Source organism: Tenebrio molitor, chromosome 9 (genome assembly GCF_963966145.1).
Source record: "Tenebrio molitor chromosome 9, icTenMoli1.1, whole genome shotgun sequence".
Lineage (NCBI taxonomy): Eukaryota > Metazoa > Arthropoda > Insecta > Coleoptera > Tenebrionidae > Tenebrio > Tenebrio molitor.
Genome location: NC_091054.1, coordinates 1,144,029 through 1,162,201, shown reverse-complemented (window position 1 = coordinate 1,162,201; position 18,173 = coordinate 1,144,029). Strand labels below are relative to the sequence as shown.

General features: G+C 41.6%; 6 protein-coding genes and 1 long non-coding RNA gene across 8 annotated transcripts; 1 reads left to right on the top strand and 6 right to left on the bottom strand.

Moving 5' to 3' along the window:
• Window positions 1-126: 126 nt before the first annotated feature.
• On the bottom strand, window positions 127-1,479 carry eEF5 (eukaryotic translation elongation factor 5). Its single transcript, XM_069058373.1, has 4 exons — window positions 1,320-1,479; window positions 742-970; window positions 453-691; window positions 127-405 (listed from the first exon to the last, which is right to left on the bottom strand). Exons 2-4 carry the CDS (start codon window positions 941-943, stop codon window positions 364-366), a joined length of 483 nt encoding a protein of 160 aa, XP_068914474.1. The 5' UTR covers window positions 944-970; window positions 1,320-1,479; the 3' UTR covers window positions 127-363.
• A 223-nt stretch (window positions 1,480-1,702) lies between these two features.
• LOC138138429 (synaptic vesicle membrane protein VAT-1 homolog) lies at window positions 1,703-3,066 on the bottom strand. The gene is made up of 4 exons (XM_069058359.1): window positions 2,842-3,066; window positions 2,611-2,796; window positions 2,354-2,564; window positions 1,703-2,305 (listed from the first exon to the last, which is right to left on the bottom strand). Exons 1-4 carry the CDS (start codon window positions 2,896-2,898, stop codon window positions 1,731-1,733), a joined length of 1,029 nt encoding a protein of 342 aa, XP_068914460.1. The 5' UTR covers window positions 2,899-3,066; the 3' UTR covers window positions 1,703-1,730.
• Window positions 3,067-3,203: 137 nt separating this feature from the next.
• Window positions 3,204-8,849, bottom strand: SCCRO3 (defective in cullin neddylation 1 domain containing SCCRO3). Its single transcript, XM_069058360.1, has 3 exons — window positions 8,541-8,849; window positions 8,332-8,486; window positions 3,204-4,684 (listed from the first exon to the last, which is right to left on the bottom strand). Exons 2-3 carry the CDS (start codon window positions 8,405-8,407, stop codon window positions 3,852-3,854), a joined length of 909 nt encoding a protein of 302 aa, XP_068914461.1. The 5' UTR covers window positions 8,408-8,486; window positions 8,541-8,849; the 3' UTR covers window positions 3,204-3,851.
• A 261-nt stretch (window positions 8,850-9,110) lies between these two features.
• On the bottom strand, window positions 9,111-13,137 carry LOC138138417 (uncharacterized). 2 transcript variants are annotated; one of them, XM_069058342.1, is made up of 10 exons: window positions 12,992-13,137; window positions 12,758-12,868; window positions 11,508-12,708; window positions 10,982-11,084; window positions 10,590-10,743; window positions 10,290-10,537; window positions 9,825-10,240; window positions 9,520-9,776; window positions 9,353-9,465; window positions 9,111-9,294 (listed from the first exon to the last, which is right to left on the bottom strand). In XM_069058342.1, exons 2-10 carry the CDS (start codon window positions 12,851-12,853, stop codon window positions 9,153-9,155), a joined length of 2,730 nt encoding a protein of 909 aa, XP_068914443.1. In that variant the 5' UTR covers window positions 12,854-12,868; window positions 12,992-13,137; the 3' UTR covers window positions 9,111-9,152. The 2 variants fall into 2 exon arrangements, with proteins under 2 accessions (XP_068914443.1, XP_068914442.1); XM_069058341.1 differs by having other exon boundaries at window positions 12,918-13,120.
• Window positions 13,138-13,997: 860 nt separating this feature from the next.
• On the top strand, window positions 13,998-14,774 carry LOC138138438 (uncharacterized). Its single transcript, XR_011162030.1, has 2 exons — window positions 13,998-14,246; window positions 14,302-14,774. It is a non-coding gene; the product is annotated as an uncharacterized lncRNA (long non-coding RNA).
• Window positions 14,378-16,193, bottom strand: LOC138138425 (uncharacterized). Its single transcript, XM_069058350.1, has 6 exons — window positions 15,975-16,193; window positions 15,784-15,924; window positions 15,547-15,733; window positions 15,298-15,497; window positions 15,168-15,250; window positions 14,378-15,118 (listed from the first exon to the last, which is right to left on the bottom strand). Exons 1-6 carry the CDS (start codon window positions 15,990-15,992, stop codon window positions 14,518-14,520), a joined length of 1,230 nt encoding a protein of 409 aa, XP_068914451.1. The 5' UTR covers window positions 15,993-16,193; the 3' UTR covers window positions 14,378-14,517.
• Window positions 16,194-16,276: 83 nt separating this feature from the next.
• On the bottom strand, window positions 16,277-17,775 carry LOC138138428 (uncharacterized). The gene is made up of 8 exons (XM_069058358.1): window positions 17,608-17,775; window positions 17,450-17,561; window positions 17,092-17,400; window positions 16,958-17,041; window positions 16,794-16,910; window positions 16,623-16,746; window positions 16,449-16,576; window positions 16,277-16,393 (listed from the first exon to the last, which is right to left on the bottom strand). The coding sequence occupies exons 1-8, from the start codon at window positions 17,730-17,732 to the stop codon at window positions 16,295-16,297; spliced, it is 1,098 nt and encodes a 365-aa protein (XP_068914459.1). The 5' UTR covers window positions 17,733-17,775; the 3' UTR covers window positions 16,277-16,294.
• Window positions 17,776-18,173: the final 398 nt, after the last annotated feature.

Below are 18,173 nucleotides of genomic sequence, written 5' to 3'. Positions count from 1 at the left end.
TAATATCAACAAGATTAACTGGAGTCAGAGCCAGCTGCTTCCCGAACCTAACACGCGAATTGAAGATATAAGATAACATAAGAAACAGGTGGCTTCGACCTTGTGGAACTTGAAGGAAAATTTACATTTAAAATTAAATTAAATTTTATTGAACATAATATTGTAGCTTTTGCATTAGAATTTCGCCAACAAAAGTACAAAGAGATGTAAAATGTAAACACCACATTGACGACCTGCGAGTCCACCTGGTGTAGGTAAGCTGTTGATATAACTGGTCCAATACGATAATATATAGCTTAGCGGCAGTGGAGGCCTCTGGACTTGGTGAAAACAGGCTACGGCCCCCACGTCACGTGACCGGGATTATTTATCAAGCGCAGTGTTTGTTTTCACAGCAATAACCACCTGAAACGGGTCGATGAGAGACGTCGCGGTCAGGTGAGCCGACTTACCTCCTCGCCGCAAGATTTGAGCACTGTACATAGGATGTCCTTGCCGGCGTCGTATTCGGCGCGCAGCTGTGTGCCGACGTCGCCTTCGGGAACTTTGAGGTCCTCGCGCAAATCTCCGTTGTCCGACATGAGAGACAAATAGCCGTCATCAGAGATGTCAGTCAGTTGATAGTCCTCGCGCTTAACGTGCGGAACGTCCATGTTGTGTGTGGATGGGCATATGTCTTCGTATTTTTTGCCTGCGCCACAACCCGGTCAGCACCCTGACACGCCGACCCACCCGACTCACCTGTGAAAATATCGATGCCTACCAAATGTACTTTGGCGTGTCCGTGTTTGCCAGTTTTGGAAGTTGACATTTCAACAATCTTGCAAGGTCGAGATTTGAGCATGACGAAGCCGTTCTTGCGCAGGGCCGAGCATTGCATGGGATAGGTGGCCGAAGCGCCAGAATCACCAGTCTCAAAGTGGGTGTCATCGATGTCAGCCATGGTGTGTCTTGTGTCGAACCGTGCAAGCTGCAAACAACAACAATAACCTCAAAGGAGCGTCCACGCGGGGCCCCCCGCGCCGCCCCGGAACCCCAAACAAGCCGGGTGCGCGCCGCGCCCGCCGCACCGCAGACACCCCGAGGGGCGCGCGGCGCGTACTTTCGCCCCTTTCCTGCGATCTTTGTGGGGCTGCGAGGCAACATGGCGCGAACATACACCTAAATCGTGCACACTGTCAAAACTACAAAAGTCAAAAGTCGAGGCTGATGGGAATTGACGGGGCAACAACAGTCGACCGGAAATTCAGCCGACAGGGACGAGGGTGCAAAATTCATACAATTTTACGGGGGAATTTACACAAAAATAAGCTACTCACATGTGTCCAAGATGGCAAATGATTCCAAAAGAAACGTAAGTGACATGCGCGAAGAAAAACGAACGGTACCCGTGGAAGCGACTGCAGCGCCACTCTGGCGCCAAATTCAAAACACCCACCACAAGAAATTCAAAGAACACTCGCTCGACCATCCCCCTGGGGTTCTAGTTGCCACAATCAATCACTCACATCGCCACCGTCGACATTTGGAAAAAACAAAAACATTACAGGATGTTTTGTAAAAAAATCGACGCGATTGTCCTTATTCTGTGGTAAAACAGAAGAAACGTTGTAGTTTTGGACAAACAACCAATGAGATAATGCGACAAGTGACACCGACCCACGTGGCACAGCTCGCCACCCACATTCACGAACAACACAAATTTGAGAAATAAAACACGTTTATTTGGATCATTTCATACAAATCAGTACTTTCCCGACGTTTTTGCGCTCGGCCAACAGCCTGGACGCCTCCACAACATTCTCCATCGGATGCACCGAGTGTATTTTCACTTTCAACTTCCCTTCCTCAAACATCTTGAAGATCTTCTCCAACGCGTGTCGAACCTTCTGACAGTCTTTCTCGATCAGAGTCCCCAAATGCAACCCCGTCACCACCCTGTTGTTCACGATCAAATCGATCAAACGGACATTTTTGGTCGCCATCCAGCTTTTAAAAAACGTAAACAACGACAGCTTGTGGTCATTTTGGATCATATTGTTCGCTCCTATCAAAACGACGCGCCCCAGCGGTTTTAACCTGGTTTGCAAGAAGTTATAAATTGCTCCGGCGTGGTTGGTGAGGATGACGTCGAATCCATTGGGACACGCCTTCACGACTTCACCCTCGAAGCTGTCGTCCAGAGTGAGGGTGACGTCGACTCCGTTACTTTGGACTTCGGCGTGTTTCTCGGCACCGGTGGTACCGACGACAGTGACACCCTGTATGTTTTTGGCGAGTTGAGTCGCCGCCCAGCCTACTCCTCCTGCAACACTCATTTTAACAGTTGCTCCAGTTTAGTCGAGGTTTTTACCCCCGCAGGACAATATCAACACGGTTTCGTCCTTTTTCAAATTCCCGAGCTCGATCAGCGAAAAGTAGGCGGTCAAGTAGTTGACAAAGACTCCAGCGCCCTCTTCCGTACTGATGTGATCTGGCAAGGGGTAGCACTTGTCGGGACTCACCCTGACAGCCTCCCTGTACATGCCGCAGTGATAGTCGTAGCAAATCACGCGCTGCCCCACCTGAAATACATTGTATAGTGGGGGCGGCGTCGGGGGTGGGTCGCACCTTGAGGTCGGTCCGCGCCTCGCCTATCGCGCTGACGGTGCCCACACACTCCATCCCCAAAACAAAAGGCAGCTCTTTGTTGTGCATCAACCCTTGTCGCGTGTACAAATCGGCGAAATTCACTCCCCCATACTCCACTTTCACCTCGACCTTGTCCCCCAAGGGGGGCAGCCGGAATTGTTCCACCTGAAACGGAAGTCTCAGGGGGGGAAAACGCATTGTTCAACTCACTTTGAGCGCGTCGTAGCTGCCGAATTTCCTCACCACGACCGCTTTGTTGCTTTCCATTTTGCGTAATTAATTCGGGGATCAACAAGTGGCAACCTTGTCGGCGGAGGGCAGGGTCAAGGACGCGCACCAATCTGATAAAAAGCGTGGAGGGAGTCGTGCGGTATCAGCGTTTCGCCGGTCTTTGTTTTGGTGGGACGTGACGTGCAGGTTTGTTCTTGTTTTGAATCTCGATGCTGCGGGTTTTGGCCAATCGAGAGTTAGAACGCCCCGCCCGGCGGAGACACCCACGTGGGTGAGTCGTGCGGTGTTTGGCAGGTTGCCTAAGCCAAATCAAAATATAACGAAAAACGAGGAGGGGGAAATTAAATAATCATATGGTTTATTCACAAAACATTCAAATATACAGTAATATCTACAATTAAAAAATCTAAATAAATATGTTGATAAAATAATGCTTTAAAAGAAGTATTAAAATAACGGATAAATCAAGAAAGAAATAAAAATGATCGAAGCACCTAATATGACCTTTCAGTCTTGCACGAAGTAGTTCCAAAGATTAAAAAAAATAGATATCACAAAGGAAAAACCGACAGCTCAAACAACTTTTGCGTGAAGTGATCGAATTTAATACTGAACACAGCGAAACCTTGCGTTCTGAAGGAAATCATGTTAGCGGCCTGGTCCTGAGTCGTGACGCGATAAAAAAATAATTTTTCCCAACTAAAATAATGGACGAAGAATCGAGGAAAACGAATTTACTTAAGTAAAAAATGTAGGCACATTTCCTGCCCAGTTATCACTTCCGTAACATTGTAAAAAACATCAGACAACACATCCAAAGCAATTAGCGACTCATCATGGGGGAAAAAAGGGACAAATATGTTGTTTCGTTTGAGAAAGTCCTCTTGTTGCACCTCACCACCGCAGAAATATCACGAACGATGGAGCCGGCGCCCCACCCGTTTATAAAATGTGCAGGCAGTTTTATTTACAAGAACCCCGAACCACCATCAATCGTTCTGTTCGATGATGATCAGCCCCTCGCAGTCCTTCTCTTTGGAAATGTTCTGGTTGGCCTGGTCGTTCTCGTACTCGACGAAATCATCGAACAGACTCGGCCACGCCTCGTTGTCGTCGTAACAGCTGAGATCGTCGCCGACCGCCTCCGAGAAGTTGAGGAACATGTTCCACGTGTCCCTGGGGATGCCGCGCACCGACTGGTGACACTCGAGGAAGGCGAGCCACCGCCCCAGGATCGGCGGCTCCCTTATCGTGAAGACCAGCCGCCACAGCACCACCGCCATGTCGGTGGGCAGGATGCGCTGGCCCGCCGCCGAGTCCAGTCCGAACCGGAAGGTGAACCTGTACAGGTCCTTGAACAGCTCGACGTCCTGGTCGACCTCGGCGACGATCTCGGGGAGGCGGCTCTGGATGGCCTTGACGGAGTCGGCGCGGATGCCCTTCAGGCCCGTCACGAACTCCGGCCTGGTGAAGCGGCACATCTGTTCGGCGTTGAGTTTCCACGCCAGGACCAGGATGCGGAAGTCGTCGGGGGAGACTTGCAGGTCGCGGCACAGCTGCTCGATGCCCTCGGCGAGGATGGTGTCCTCGGCGGTGTCCTTGTATTGGTCGAAGAGGGCGTTGAGTTTGACGTCGGAGGGCTTGCTGTCGGTGAGTCCCATCGCCGGAGCGGACTTCGAATGGGCTTTCCGGGGGTAGAAGCGCGTGATCGTGGCCTCGGGGAGAGCCGTTAGGTGGTTGCCGTTGCTCAGAATCGTCTCGGAGGGGGCCGAAGAAGCTGGCACGTGACTCGGAGCCGGATACAGCTGGGCTTCGGGCATTTCTGCAAACACAGTACTTCTTCTCTCACTTTTTTCATAACAATTCTGTTTTTAATACAGATTGCAAAAAAATCAAACCCAAAAAAAATCTTCTCATCCGCACTAGTCTATTATTTTTGGCACACTTGCTCATTTTTAAGTGAAAATTAACAATTTTCAAATTTAGGGAATTTTGTCGTAGTTGGCAACAAATGTCATATTGTTTGAAAGATTTAAATTTCAATTCTTATTGACAAATTAAAATTGACGTTGCATAATGGGAGGCCATGATTTATTTTTTTTTATGTTGGACACACTGATTTCACTAAAATTCCTAACATGCGGACCTATCAAAATGAACATAACTTGTTGCGAAATTTCCGGCGATGTCTGAGTATTCTCCTATTGCAAACTAGTAAAACTGACAACAATGCACTAGACATTGACGCTATTTATAACCTCAAACTTAGAAAAACATAACCTAATCAAACTTTACTACCAAATTGAATGCAAAATTTCCATGGCCTCCCATTATGCCAAAACAATGTGAATGCATTTTAGGATTAGTGTAACTGTCCAAGACACGCCAAATGTAACGATTAATATTTGCAATAATTGTACATTCCACGGAAACAACTGAAATTAAAATTCGTTTTGTTTTGGCGTTTACTTTGACATTTCATTTTCGTCATGCCAAGATCAGGAATGTCAATCTTGAAGAAGTAAATGCACTAGTTTGATTCAAAGCGCGAATTTCTATTACCGCACTCAAAATGGGTTTTGTAATAACTTTCATACAGGCGCAAATTCCAACACGAGCCGTAGGCGAGCTACGATTTAATTTGGCAAAAAAAAAACAAGAGAATTTTATTTAGTAATTTGATGGAGAAATTGTTCTTGAATAGGACACATTGATTGGGATCGAGAAATTTTGTGCAAAATACATCGTTTGGCAAACATTTTGTCAATGTCAACATCGAAGAGAACAACTTTATGCCAATCAGAAAAATCACCGCAAGGTATTAGGTTCAAGGATTGCTCTCTTTTTTGGCCCGATTTGGCATAGCAACATGTTGTTGCTAATGACGCATTGTTTAAAAAATCAATACGAAAATTACGAAAAAATGAAATAATGTAGGTAACGTGACGTAAGGTGGAAAATAACGTTTTAAATAATCGAGAACCACATGGTGTTAACTGTAATAAACAATAATGAATTACAAAAAAATGTCATAAAATGTTATCGCGAGAACGTTAAATAATGCAAACATAGGGAAAAATACAAAAATAAATCGCAATTGCTTTAGTTATTTGTACTAGTTATGAAAGTCATACTTTTTTTCATGAATTTGCAATTTGATTAACGAGGGCGTAGCCCGAGTTAATTAAGCAAATGAGTGGAAAAAAGAAAAACCCGTGTAGCAAAGTGCTAGTTCCCAACCACACAATTTGCTTTTGCTTTTTCAACTTTAAGTAAATCGCGTTTCCGCATCAAATTGGCAGATTTTTGTTTATGTAAATTTCCCAATTGTAACGATTCAATTCTGTTTGTTTTTTAAAATTTTTGGACCAAATTAACCTGGAAATGTAAAAAACGACCTACAGCAATTGCGAAATTTAAAAGATGTGATAAAATCTAAAAATAACAAACATTATTTTACTGTTACACTACTCAAAATAGTAATGAACAGAAAACTTACACGGGTGATATTCCAGAAAAAAATAAATAAAGGAAAAAATAGAATGAAAGACACAATAATGAATAGAAAACAAAGAGTCTTGTAAGAAGTAACACTAGAAAGAGTAATGACTAATCTTGCATTTAACGATTAGGGGAACAGATTTTTCCGAAATATAATTTTCATTTCAGTATTTTACCTCCCAATAAATTAACAAGCTGTCTATTTTCGAGTTATCTGACCGAATAACAGTGAGCGTGACATAATACCAGTAGTTTTTGTAAAATCAGTGCAAAACATTGTGTTTTTAGAATAAAGTTTTTTTGTTCTGCGGCCGTGGTAGACATAAACGGATGAAATTTTCAGTTAGTTTTATACCACTCCACAAGGCAGGTGTTTACGTGTTGATTCTGTGATTTGAGCTAAAATTTTGTGAAAATGGTGCGTTTATTTTCGAATAGTGAATACATCGATATTGTGTAGTGTATGGTGAAGCGTGCGGGAGTGCTCCTCAACCCCAGAGAATTTCCGTGCGACTTCTTCTTGTGGGGTTCATGAAGGACTTGGTACAACGGAAGGACAGGTAGGAAATGCTGCCACAATTCGCAATAACAGAGGAACACTGGAATTTCAGCGGCGTCTTCATTATTGATTAGTGATTACTCTGATTATTTCGTGAGAATTTTTACGGATTACTACACTAATTTCAGGAGATATTTTGTCATTACCTTAGCTATTGGCGATTCATTAGTCTCAGTTTAAAATATTTCTTATTAAATTTTTTTTTTTTCAGTTATATAATATCTTCCACATGATTCTCTTTTTTCTCCTCCATCCTTATCATTATCGGTCACGTCACACCAACGGACGCAGCAGTTGCATAAGTTAGCAAAAAACAAGTGAAAGTTTTCTTGCATTTGTTTTTTGTTCTTCACTTATCGGCATCGGCGAAACAAATAATCTCCATAAGCCGGTAACGAAATGTGTGCCAAATCTTTCAATAAGTTTAATTGGATAACTTCGAGGTTTAGGAAAAAATATATTTAAATAAATACTTTATAATAAAATATGAATCTTTTAAATATTTATAATCGGAATTCGCTGCAATTTTATCCATTCACTAAAAGCATCTCAATTAAAAAGACGAATTCAAGTTGGCGACACTGCGGACAAAATAACAGCGTAGATGTTACCAACTGTTAAGTATGCAGACCTCCATATTTGACAACAGATGAGTTCGGTCGATCTTATTTTTCTTCTTAACGGTATTAAAGAAGAATGAAGGAAACTCAACGAGATAAAAAAAAACTGTAAGCTTTGTATTAACGGAATCATAAAAACGCTCGAGTAAATAATGAAGATAATAAAGTTTTAAGGCAATTAATGTTTAATGTACTTAAAAGATATAACTTTAAAAATTCATGATGGTTCATTATGTGAAAAAGCTTATTAGCAGTCATTATTCGCAAAAAATTCATTATTTTTACAGTTAACTGTGCTCGTTTCCAGAGACCAAGTTTAACAAACCAGATGTTCAGCACAGGTTGAGCAAACGTCCAAGCAATAATGAATTTTATTACAGCAGCAGACTTGTAATAAATGCCAGTATAAACTTTAGGCCAAACAATGGTGTAGTTGTGAACAAACATTGAAAAAAAAACTATGACTTTCTAGGACAATTACTTGGGAGGCAGAAGATTTTAAGGTCACATAAAATGTTAGGGAAAATGAATAGAAAAATGAAAAAGTCAGAACGTTGTGATAATGTTTGCTAACTTAATGTAAATAAACTAGTCAGAGTGCTAAAAAAAGCATGAAACATTTATCAGCACGTGATAAAAAATGGTTCCACCAAAAAAGAAAATAAACAGCTGGATCTAATCGGCGTTGCGGCTAGATTTTGCTCAAATGTCAACAAACAAGCAAAAATGCCCAGCTCATTTTCTCCTTCGACCACTTTACTACCACCTGACACTCTCTCACACACCAACCTTCTTTACGGCAATTGGGCGAGTTGTCCAGGGCCGTAGTGTTGGGCTCCTTGAAGCACGCCAAGCAATTGCCCATTGGAAGGGCCCAAACGAAACCTCGCGAGGATTTTCAAGAAGCACTCTTGCATTGCCTATGCTGACTTTACCATCAAATACTGTAACACCAGACCCCCGTTAGACGCGAATAACCACCTTTAACCTTGAAATACCTTAAGAAACTTCTATTCTAACACTATTTACGCGGCGAATTCACAATTTTCGTTGAGCTTCCCGACGGAATTTTCACTATGACACTTGACGGATTCTGGAAGTAGGAATTGTCATTGCGCCCCACGATGCTGCTCACAAGGAAACGGGGACGTCTCGGGCACATGCAAACGACGAAACTGAGGCACTGCGCTGCGACAAGGGGGCTCAAAATTGACGGTTCTCGGGGGGTAATTTATCACAATACATCTGTTTGTTTGACAGTTGCAGCTGATTTGTGGCTACATTCACGCCACCATGAGGCTGTCAAAACTGAGACAAGAGGCGCCATCTGCAACGCTCCAATTTCACAAACTGGGAGCTGGGTCATTAATTAATTAATCATTATGCAAAGCGAAGAGGTATTCGTGTTAAATAACCAAAAGACGATGCATCCGCAAGTTGTGGAAAACTCACCTGTAGACATGTCGCAATCACAAACAACTAAACTATAGTTTCATTGTCTGTGGTCGCAATGAACAGAACGGAATCTGACTTACCGACATTTTCAACAACAACAAAAAATGACAATGTGCAATCAAATTAATAAAATTTATTCCTGTGTAAAAATTATCCTAGTCACAACTTAAAATACAGGCTTTGGAGGGGAAAACGTCGACGTTGCGGTCCTGGCCTAAACCGTAATTTTTCAGAACGTGGTCCATGTTTATGTTGTTTACGTCCCAGAGTACCAACTTCAGGGGTTCCCCCGACTCTCTGCAACAAACCGTTCCCATATTATCACCCTCCCTGCATCACTATTTACTCTACTTACATCACGTACGCTGTAAAAGTCTGCAAATGCATACATTCAGTGAAAAATTGAAGCGATACCTCTCTGCTAACGTCGCTCTTCTCTTGACACCCGCTTAAAATGCATTCCACGGCCTGGAACAATAACAAAGACAAATAAAAAATCTCAAGTCCATACGCGCTACCAACTTGAAATGGCAAATATAGATAATCCTCCTTCATTTGTCTAAGATTTTTCAGTTTTGTCCTCTTTCTGTAACCGTAATCCACTAGGAAGACCTCGATGTTGTCGTCGTCCGTGTACCCCACGCAACTACCCCGATGCCACTCCAACCCTTCTTTGACCAAAACAATTTCACTGACTCCTGGATACACTTTGAATGTTTCGTACGTTTGCACCAAATTATTTGACTTCATCATGTCTCGCAAGTTTTGAAACTCGTCATCTGAAACACTTCGTTCAGTGGATTAAGTCATGGGTCGGGACCACTCACCGAAGACACTTGAAGAGCTGCGATTTTTAATGATCTGGACGTAAAAATGACAAGTAGAGATGTACCCGGTGATCAACAGGTTGAACCATTCTTCAGGCAGAGGCAAAGCTATTGTCGTTAGCGCCTGGTTCAGCGTTAGGACTTTGTCGGTGGTGATCCCGTCTCTGGACAACTTCCCATGTTCCAGCTTACACCCCGCCCCCTTGAAGCACCTCCCCGACCTATCCGTAAAAGGACAAATCCTCGCTTCATCTCTGGCGTCGTATCCCGTGATGATCTCGTTAATGTTGTCGCACTCGTCCAAATCGTCCAAAACGGAGGAAACCTCCTCCTCGCAAGCCAACCCTCTCTCGACCAAAATCTGAGCCAGAGTCTTCTCCGCCTCTTTCTTCATCAAATCCACCGCGAACGTGTCCCTACAATTGATTTAGACGCTTAATCAGTTTCACTTTCCACTTCTTTTACCCCTCTTTATCCACGTAGATCGCCACGAACTTCGACATCTGTTTCATCTCGCTCAATTCGACCAAAGTGTTGATCGACTCCCTGGACCACTCGGGGTAGAGAGAATAAATTCCGCAAAAGCGACACTTGAGCGCCATTCGCGGAAATTTTGAGTAGAAATCGGTCATTCCCCTCAGATTTTGGTATTTGCAATGCACCTTTTCGCCGTAGTCGATCAACTGGACCAAGACGCTGTCAGGGTCTTCAGTCTACAACTTACAACTGTAGCGAAAGGGAGTTGTTGATTCGGAAAAAACTCACCGTCCAGTCCTTAACCTCAACTCGGAACCATTTTGCCCTCTTGGGCAAATAACAAAAACAGAATTTACCTAAAAGTGCTTGCGTTTGTTTCTTCGATTTATACTTGTTCAACTTCGCCTTGTTGTTCAAATCCTGATTTATGTGGATTTCCAGTCTGAAAGGTGAAGTGTTTAGTCCGCGGTCCGCATTTATTTCTCACTCAACACATATCATCAACAACGCTAACGATTGTTCAAAATGGGTATTTTATGCATTTTGCATATCATTAGTAGCAGTCATTCTAAATTTGCTTTAGGCTTTTTTGTTACAAAGTTTTGACCGGTCTTATATCATTTGACAAAAACCAACGTCTTTTTTCATCGGAAAACGAATAAAACGTCGAAATGACTTACTTCTCAAACAGTGGCTGATTAATGCGGACGTAGAATTCTGATGGCGACTCGACATGGATGACAGTACAGAGCTGCTTAACGAACAGTGTATCTTCTACAATATCTATGACAAACAAAATTACAGTGAAATCTAAAAAGCAGTATATTATACGAGTTTTATAAGACGCTTGATTGTGACACGAGTTGGTTGGGGCACGACGAACGCAGTGAGGAGTGCTCCAACAGAACGAGTGGCACAGTGCGTCTTACAAAACGAGTGCAATATACTATTTTTTCTACTTTGGTCGCATTAATTTGATAAAAACAAAAACATGAGTAATGGTGGCATTTCTGTGAAATTTATCTCAAATGTTTTCATTGTTAACAGGAGTTCGCTAGAGATACCGGACGCCGGGCAGCGTGCTATAACAATACCAACGTAATTCGTATAAAAAAAACAAAAACAGTTTCACAAAAAGTTCCTTTGTGACACTACTTTCAGTTTCACAAAATGCTCTTTATGATAACAAAATAGAAAAAAAACTACCATAATGGACGTGTTTTGCTTTGGTTTTCTTGTCCTTTTCCGTCTGCAGATTCGGCACGTTCTCCAACACGGGAACCGTCGTCCACTTAAAATCCTTACATAAACCCTTATTCTCGTATTTCTTCTCGGCCTCGTGTCTCCTATTGTAGACCGTCATCTGTTCCAGTTTCCTCTGGGCAGTGTATTCCAAGCTTTCATTCTTCCTGAGCCACTCTGCCACTCCCTCTTCAACACTTTTAGGCGGCACTTCTTCAGCAGTGCTTGCCATTAGAGAGCCGTCCTCGCGATTATTTCTTTCAGGTGCGTCATCACTTGTTTGCAAATGTGAATCCACAATTTCTGTTTGATCAGTCATTTGCAGACTAGATACGTCGCTTTGTTCTGAATCAGTTTCTTCAAATGAAACCTGCTCATCTCCACCTACAGTTGTTTCCATTTCTGACTCTACATTCAAATCTGGATCTACTACTTTTTCTAGAGGCTGTTTGGCCACCTTTCCCAAGTCTACTTCAGACTCGCTTGAATGTGACAAAAAATTCCCAGTTTTATTAAGAGGCGACGTTGCAAACTGATTTATTCGATACTCGTCTCTGCCATTTTCTTCAAATGGAACCTGCTCATCTGCGCCTACAAGCGTTTCCGTTTCTGACTCTACATTCAAATCTAGATCTACTTGTTCTAGAGGCTGTTGGGCCACCTTTCTCAAGTCTACTTCAGACTCGCTTAAATGTGACAAAAAATCCCCAGTTTTATTAAAAGACGACGTTGCAATCTGATTTACGCGATTCTCGTCTCTTCCACTTTTTTCAAATGGAACCTGCTCATCTGCGCCTACAAGTGTTTCTATTTCTGACTCTACATTCAAATCTGAATCTACTTCTTCCAGAGGGTGTTGGGACGCCTCTCCCAAGTCTACTTCAGACTTGCAATTGTAAACACTCGAATGTGACAAACAACCCCCAGTTTGATTAAAAGGCGACGTTGGAAATTGATTTAAAATTCGATTCTCGTCTCTTTCTGGGTAACAACGTCGTTCTTGTTGGGCGAATTTGAATCGAAGTTCTTTCACCAAGTTCTCACTTGTGTACAGCATTTTCAGGTAATGCTGCAACACTCCCACCACTTCCATTGACATATTGTACTTTTTTTTGGGTGAATTATTTGTGAAGGTATTTTCATAGTTATTCACAGCTTGTAATATCTGAAAAATTTAAATCGAGTAAAAGTGAGGTTATATTAAATCGACTCACGCTTTCGTCAATTTTGTCCAAATTTGCGGCAATTAACATCTTGTACTTATTCAAAGTGTTATATAAAGTATGCAATTCTGATTCAACTGCGGCCATTCTTAAATATTACTCCTGAAAATTGTAATCAATTAAAAATTGCATTTTTGTGAAAGTAGATCACCTGTGCAAGTTATACCTTGACCTCGAAAATTATTCTAAAATATAAATAAATAAGAATAGGGTAACAGTACATACGTTTCTAACATAAAATAAAACTCCCAATGGAATTTTCACAAAAAACAACAAACAATATTGAGTTTATAAAAATTCTGGGGGGGATATTTAAAGTTTAAACATCTACTTTCTACCAGTTTCTACTATGCTAGGTGGAATCGTTCATGACGGTTATGTATCACGTTGTAAGATGGCGCTAATCTAAGTTCTTGTATTCTGTGGTTCTTGTCTTCTTGTGTTGAACGAGTGCGATTGCCAAACGAAAAGATATCACTCAGTGGTAAAAATAAGAGTATCTTGCCGAGAGAAAAAGTCTAGACCGTTATACAACGTTTTCTCGTGAGACAGAACAGCAAATAGTGGAGCATTTTCAAACACAGGAAAAGCGTTTTCATGGTTTGTGTTTTTACTCTGCAGAAGTGCAGACACACGAGTGGTGCGTTCACAATCGACTCTTCAACGCCAAATTATATTGCTCACATATTACATATAATTATAATTTATCTTGAACAACAAAGCAGTGAAAAAAAGTAGATTATTTTTCAGGGTTTGCTCGATTGGGGCGATACAAACATAAAAAGAGAATAAAGTCTTTATTTCTATCCAAGCAGTTATTTAAAAATTCGCTACCGTTGATGACGCTTCTCGTTCTGTTTGCCGCCATGACGGTCAAGTGTAGCTCCCTTGTTCATTGTCACGAGTGGGATTATGATAGCCCCCACGATGATCACGGTGCGACCTTCTTGGACGAGAAGAACGCGGGGAGCGTCTCCACGGCGTCGACCTCGATGATGACAATCCTGACCCTCGGTACAATCTCAATTGCTCGAACTGCTACTAGAATCACTTTCACTATCACATTTTTTTGCGTTTTCTTTTGCAATTTATATAATACAAGAAAAGGAGAGTGTTTTTTTTATTAAATTCGACCACACTTCTTTATTCTTTGAATAGTACAAAAAGAAATAATCGCAACAGCAGCTGTGCGTCCCGGATTGTTTCAATGAAATGTCCAACCATTTATTGGGAGGGTGAATTTTTTCTTAATTGTAAATTTTTATGTTTCTCAATATCTTTGTTGGCACAAATTGTTTATTACCTGGCTCTTTTGCTTCTCCAACTAGCTCAGAACACCTTAATTAACACTTTTAAAAATAATAAACATTGAAAATAATTGGAGAAGTGAGAGCTGTCAAATGTCAAATTTACAAATACAAGTATTTATATAATAATAAATAATCTTGTAGTAGTAAACACAAATAGTTATTAGTCAAGCGTAATTCTTCACTTATGCAATAAGTTTTAAATATATAATAGTTTTTTAATTACAGTTACAAGAAAATGAAAGCCTTCTAATGGAGTGATTTGATTGGTTGGAAGTTGACATGCAAATTGAAACCCGCCTACTTTGGCTCGATGAATTTATTACCTAATTAAACGATACAATAATTAAAAGCGACAATATAAAATTCCTGTAATAAAAACAACTAAATGCGCATTTTTTGAGCAGTCTTAATTCGAGTCGACAGCAAAGGAATGCCAATTACTCAATTTTGCAAAACAGCATCAGCCTTTTTTAAAATTTCTTTGATATCAGACGATTTCGCTTCATCATTGTCTCCCTTTTCGAACAGATTCAAGATGAATTTTTCCGATTCGCTCTTCGAAGTGCTCGGCCTCTCCCCGTCCTCGATGAACGAGAACAAGACGCTCTCTTCTTCGTACTTGGAGCAATTCGGCTGGGTCTGCGTGTACGGCAACGAAGTGCGAGTCGGAATCGGGTCGGGAGAAATCTCGAAATTTTTTATAATGGAAGTGACGATGGGGCTCTCGTCCATGCTCGGTAGTTTAACGTATTTATCGATTGGCACTTCGTTGACTACCGCGTCTTCACGAGAAGAATTATCACTGGTTTCGGTTTCTCTGACCAACATTAATTTATCGACATACTTGCGTTTCCTCGATTTCTGCTCCGTCTCCGGCGCAAAAGTCAACGCGTTAGCGGAAGCCCATGCTGCGACGGTTTGCTCGTAACTTTCAGTCTCCTCGTCCGTGGGGCGCTTGAATGACTCGCAGAACCGCCAAGTCAGCCGGAACCACCAGTAGCGATAGTTGTCCACAAAGAGCTGCGCGTTCCGGTTGTCTATTCTACAAGAGACGGATAAGAATGATGCAGAGAACGCGACCCCCGACTCACTCGTAAAACTCGCCGAGTTTGCCCACGCACCCCGGATTGGCCCAATTCAACATGTTCCAACGCAATTTTTGATTCGGATTCATCTACAAAAACAAAATCATTCTAATGGAAACGCCCCTAAACGACATACATAAAAACTCCGATGTGTGAGGCCCACGTTAAATTTTCCCTCTAGTTTCTTCACAACACGTTTTATGGCAATTTGATCGAAATCGTCAATGACGACGGAAAAAAAATCGAGATCAAGGACGTCTTCGCACAAATTTAAACAGTCGATTGGTATTAGCAAAGCCAGTCTTTTGTTGTTACCTTTGTAGTCGTCTTTAGAATCTAAAATCGAGTGTAACAGCGACAATTTTTTAACTCGACATAACCTCACTTTTCGTGGTTAGCTGTACTACATGGAATTTGGAGTGATTTGAGAGGTGGTAGTGCCAGAAGCGCATGGACTGTCGGCTGCAAATCACTAGAACCACAGCGGCGCCCCCGACCACAGCGCTAAAAAAGGCTGAAATTTGCAAAGGAAAATTCATGCCCGGCTCCTGATTCAAAATTGATCCTTTCATCTAGAATGACGCTATTAAAATGGAATTTGGTAGCCGCTATTCACCCTCACCCCTTTGCGATAGTTGTGGTAGAGAAATTCGACTGCCATTACATGGTAGTTTTTTAGATGCTTTGTGACTTCAAGTGGGATGGAAACGGGCTTATCATCACCTGGTGTGGATAAAATCCAAGGCTTGTTCAGTTCAGAAGGCTACAACAGTCAACTCCAGCACTCTGCGATTCGAGCAATCCTACTCTTACGTTTTTAATGTAGAACATAGCGAAACTAAGACAGTATTTCGTTTGACCTGGACATGATGTAAAAAGTCATTCCCAGTATGTACAAAAGTTTGAGATACAAGATCGCCACAAATATTGAAAAGCTTGTTCTATCACTCTCATCATCCAGAAAATCGCGTAGTTCAAGCATTTTTTGCGATTACACACATAATTTCGCCCCTCGGTCAAAGTCTGTTAACCTCAAAATAAAATGACAGATCGATAAAACGAAAGTCACCAAATTCGAACCATGGAACTTCAAAACAACAAAAACAGCGATAATGTGAGGTTATGTTGATCTTTTATTCAGCTTTTACATCATTTCCAGGGATTTTATCAGCAATCGCCTTCAACATGCCCAAGAGTCTGGTTATGATGAAGTGGATGCCGTCACCTTTTTGCTAAAATAAAATCTTGATTAACTTGACGTTTTTAATTTTTATGTCCCGCGGAAACCTTCATTTTAGGCGGGAGAACTTCAGGGGCCCTTATTCTGTAATTTGACAGAAAGTTGACCACCAAGACGGGGTCAGGCTGTGTCATTTTCAGTACCCACTGATCTATTCGACCATTAATCTTTTCATCTGAAATGAACAAGCTCAGAAATCGCCATAAAAATGTCAATCTAACCTAGATCGACTTTGTATTTAAACACGCCAGTTTTTTCACTTTCAATAGAAGACAGCAGCTCATCAAAAAATAGTTGTTTAGCTGAACCATTACCCATGAAAGCTTGAGGAATGATAAAATAATTCTACAAAAGAATCAGTCAGATTTGTTCATAAATCATCAGTTTTGTACATCTCTGAATTCAGGGATTTGGGGAGTGAACAGGAAAAACGCAGCTTTAATCCTGTCTTCATATTTCACAAAGTAATCTTTGAATATTTTCGCTTCTTGTGGACTCTGTCCTTCCTCCTAGAAGCACAATCTAGATTTGATTTTGAGAGTGCGAAGCTGCTTACGCTAAAACTGTACAATATGTTTTTCCCGCTGGGCTTTCCGTTCGCAGTACCCTCGTAATTGTTCAGCCAGTTCGCGTTGATTGGCTGGAATTTGTACTGTAGTTACAAGTTAAATAATTCGATTTGTGCAATACTAAAGCCATCGAATAGTTGTATCCGTCGGGATTCAACAGCGGTAAAAAGTGAAAACTGAAATCTGTCAACAGCCGATCGGTCTTTTCCACGTCGGAGAAAAACTTGTTCATTATCGCTATCGATGTCAAAACGCTGCCCCAGTCGTTGGCCAACAACCCAGAAACTATTAGCACCATGGGTAGGCGCTGTCTTTTCTTCTTCATGACTACCTCGTTGATTACGTTTTCTGCAGGTTTAGTCTCGCCGATTTTCTGCATCGAAAACAGCAAACTGCGAGTTTTGGTAAAGTTGTCGAAGTATTCAGAGAGCTTGGAAAAGTTCGAGTCAATTTCGGTGTTTAAATTTTTATCGTGTTACCTCTTCAGGGAGATAGTACTTGTCAGGGTACTCTTTTAAGTCGTCCTGAACGGGAGCTTTGCGGTCATCGTCAGGAGAGCGTGTCGAGTCTTCGTCGTCGGGATCCACAGGGCTGTTGTGGCTTTTGGTGAAAATTTCTTAAGCAGATTACTACTTACGCGTAATAAATAAAATGGGGCGACCCTCGCCCCATTTGGATGATTATGATGGGGAGTAAAATCGCGGTCACCGCCAGAACTATGATCAAAATCATGTAAAAAAACGTTTCTGACGATTTTGCCATTTTGACATTTTAAGTGTCGAATCATCTCCTGGGATTCAATTGTTGATGCGAACGAATTTAAATTAACAGCAAGCATTGATTCTTTCAAATAAAAATGGTGGAGGTGCCAGGACATTTCTCTATTAAAAATGATCAGTATTTTTGTAAAAAACAAATACCGCTATCTTCATTATTAACTTTCAAAATGTCATTTTGTAAAAATGATGGAAGTGTCAAAAGGTTGTTGGTTAAGTCAGATCTAAAAGCTGTAGTAAAAGATTTGATTGCGAGAAATCGAACGAGAAGAACGATATAACGAGGCAAAAAGATTTCTTTTACGGTCAATACCATTTCTATTATTTCGTCCACGTCTTCTATTTCCAGCAATAACAATTTTTTACAAGAATCTCAAGTTTTTCTTTACAAACGTTGGTAACAATGAGAACAACAGTGTTTACTGAA

Coding starts and splice junctions, on each gene's coding strand:
- eEF5 (XM_069058373.1), bottom strand. CDS start 943: ATGGCTGACATCGATGACACCCACTTTGAGACTGGTGATTCTGGCGCT. Junction 692..741: donor AGGCATCGATATTTTCACAG/GTGAGTCGGGTG, acceptor GTTGTGGCGCAG/GCAAAAAATACGAAGACATA. Junction 406..452: donor TCAAATCTTGCGGCGAGGAG/GTAAGTCGGCTC, acceptor GACCCGTTTCAG/GTGGTTATTGCTGTGAAAAC.
- LOC138138429 (XM_069058359.1), bottom strand. CDS start 2,898: ATGGAAAGCAACAAAGCGGTCGTGGTGAGGAAATTCGGCAGCTACGAC. Junction 2,565..2,610: donor AGGCGCGGACCGACCTCAAG/GTGCGACCCACC, acceptor AATGTATTTCAG/GTGGGGCAGCGCGTGATTTG. Junction 2,306..2,353: donor GTTGATATTGTCCTGCGGGG/GTAAAAACCTCG, acceptor TGAGTGTTGCAG/GAGGAGTAGGCTGGGCGGCG.
- SCCRO3 (XM_069058360.1), bottom strand. CDS start 8,407: ATGGGCAATTGCTTGGCGTGCTTCAAGGAGCCCAACACTACGGCCCTG. Junction 4,685..8,331: donor GCCCAATTGCCGTAAAGAAG/GTTGGTGTGTGA, acceptor CTGTGTTTGCAG/AAATGCCCGAAGCCCAGCTG.
- LOC138138417 (XM_069058342.1), bottom strand. CDS start 12,853: ATGGCCGCAGTTGAATCAGAATTGCATACTTTATATAACACTTTGAAT. Junction 12,709..12,757: donor TGGACAAAATTGACGAAAGC/GTGAGTCGATTT, acceptor TAAATTTTTCAG/ATATTACAAGCTGTGAATAA. Junction 10,241..10,289: donor ATCTACGTGGATAAAGAGGG/GTAAAAGAAGTG, acceptor AATCAATTGTAG/GGACACGTTCGCGGTGGATT.
- LOC138138425 (XM_069058350.1), bottom strand. Junction 15,498..15,546: donor AGTACAGCTAACCACGAAAA/GTGAGGTTATGT, acceptor ACTCGATTTTAG/ATTCTAAAGACGACTACAAA. Junction 15,119..15,167: donor AAACTCGGCGAGTTTTACGA/GTGAGTCGGGGG, acceptor CGTCTCTTGTAG/AATAGACAACCGGAACGCGC.
- LOC138138428 (XM_069058358.1), bottom strand. CDS start 17,732: ATGGCAAAATCGTCAGAAACGTTTTTTTACATGATTTTGATCATAGTT. Junction 17,042..17,091: donor ACAACTATTCGATGGCTTTA/GTATTGCACAAA, acceptor TACAAATTCCAG/CCAATCAACGCGAACTGGCT. Junction 16,577..16,622: donor TAAATACAAAGTCGATCTAG/GTTAGATTGACA, acceptor TGTTCATTTCAG/ATGAAAAGATTAATGGTCGA.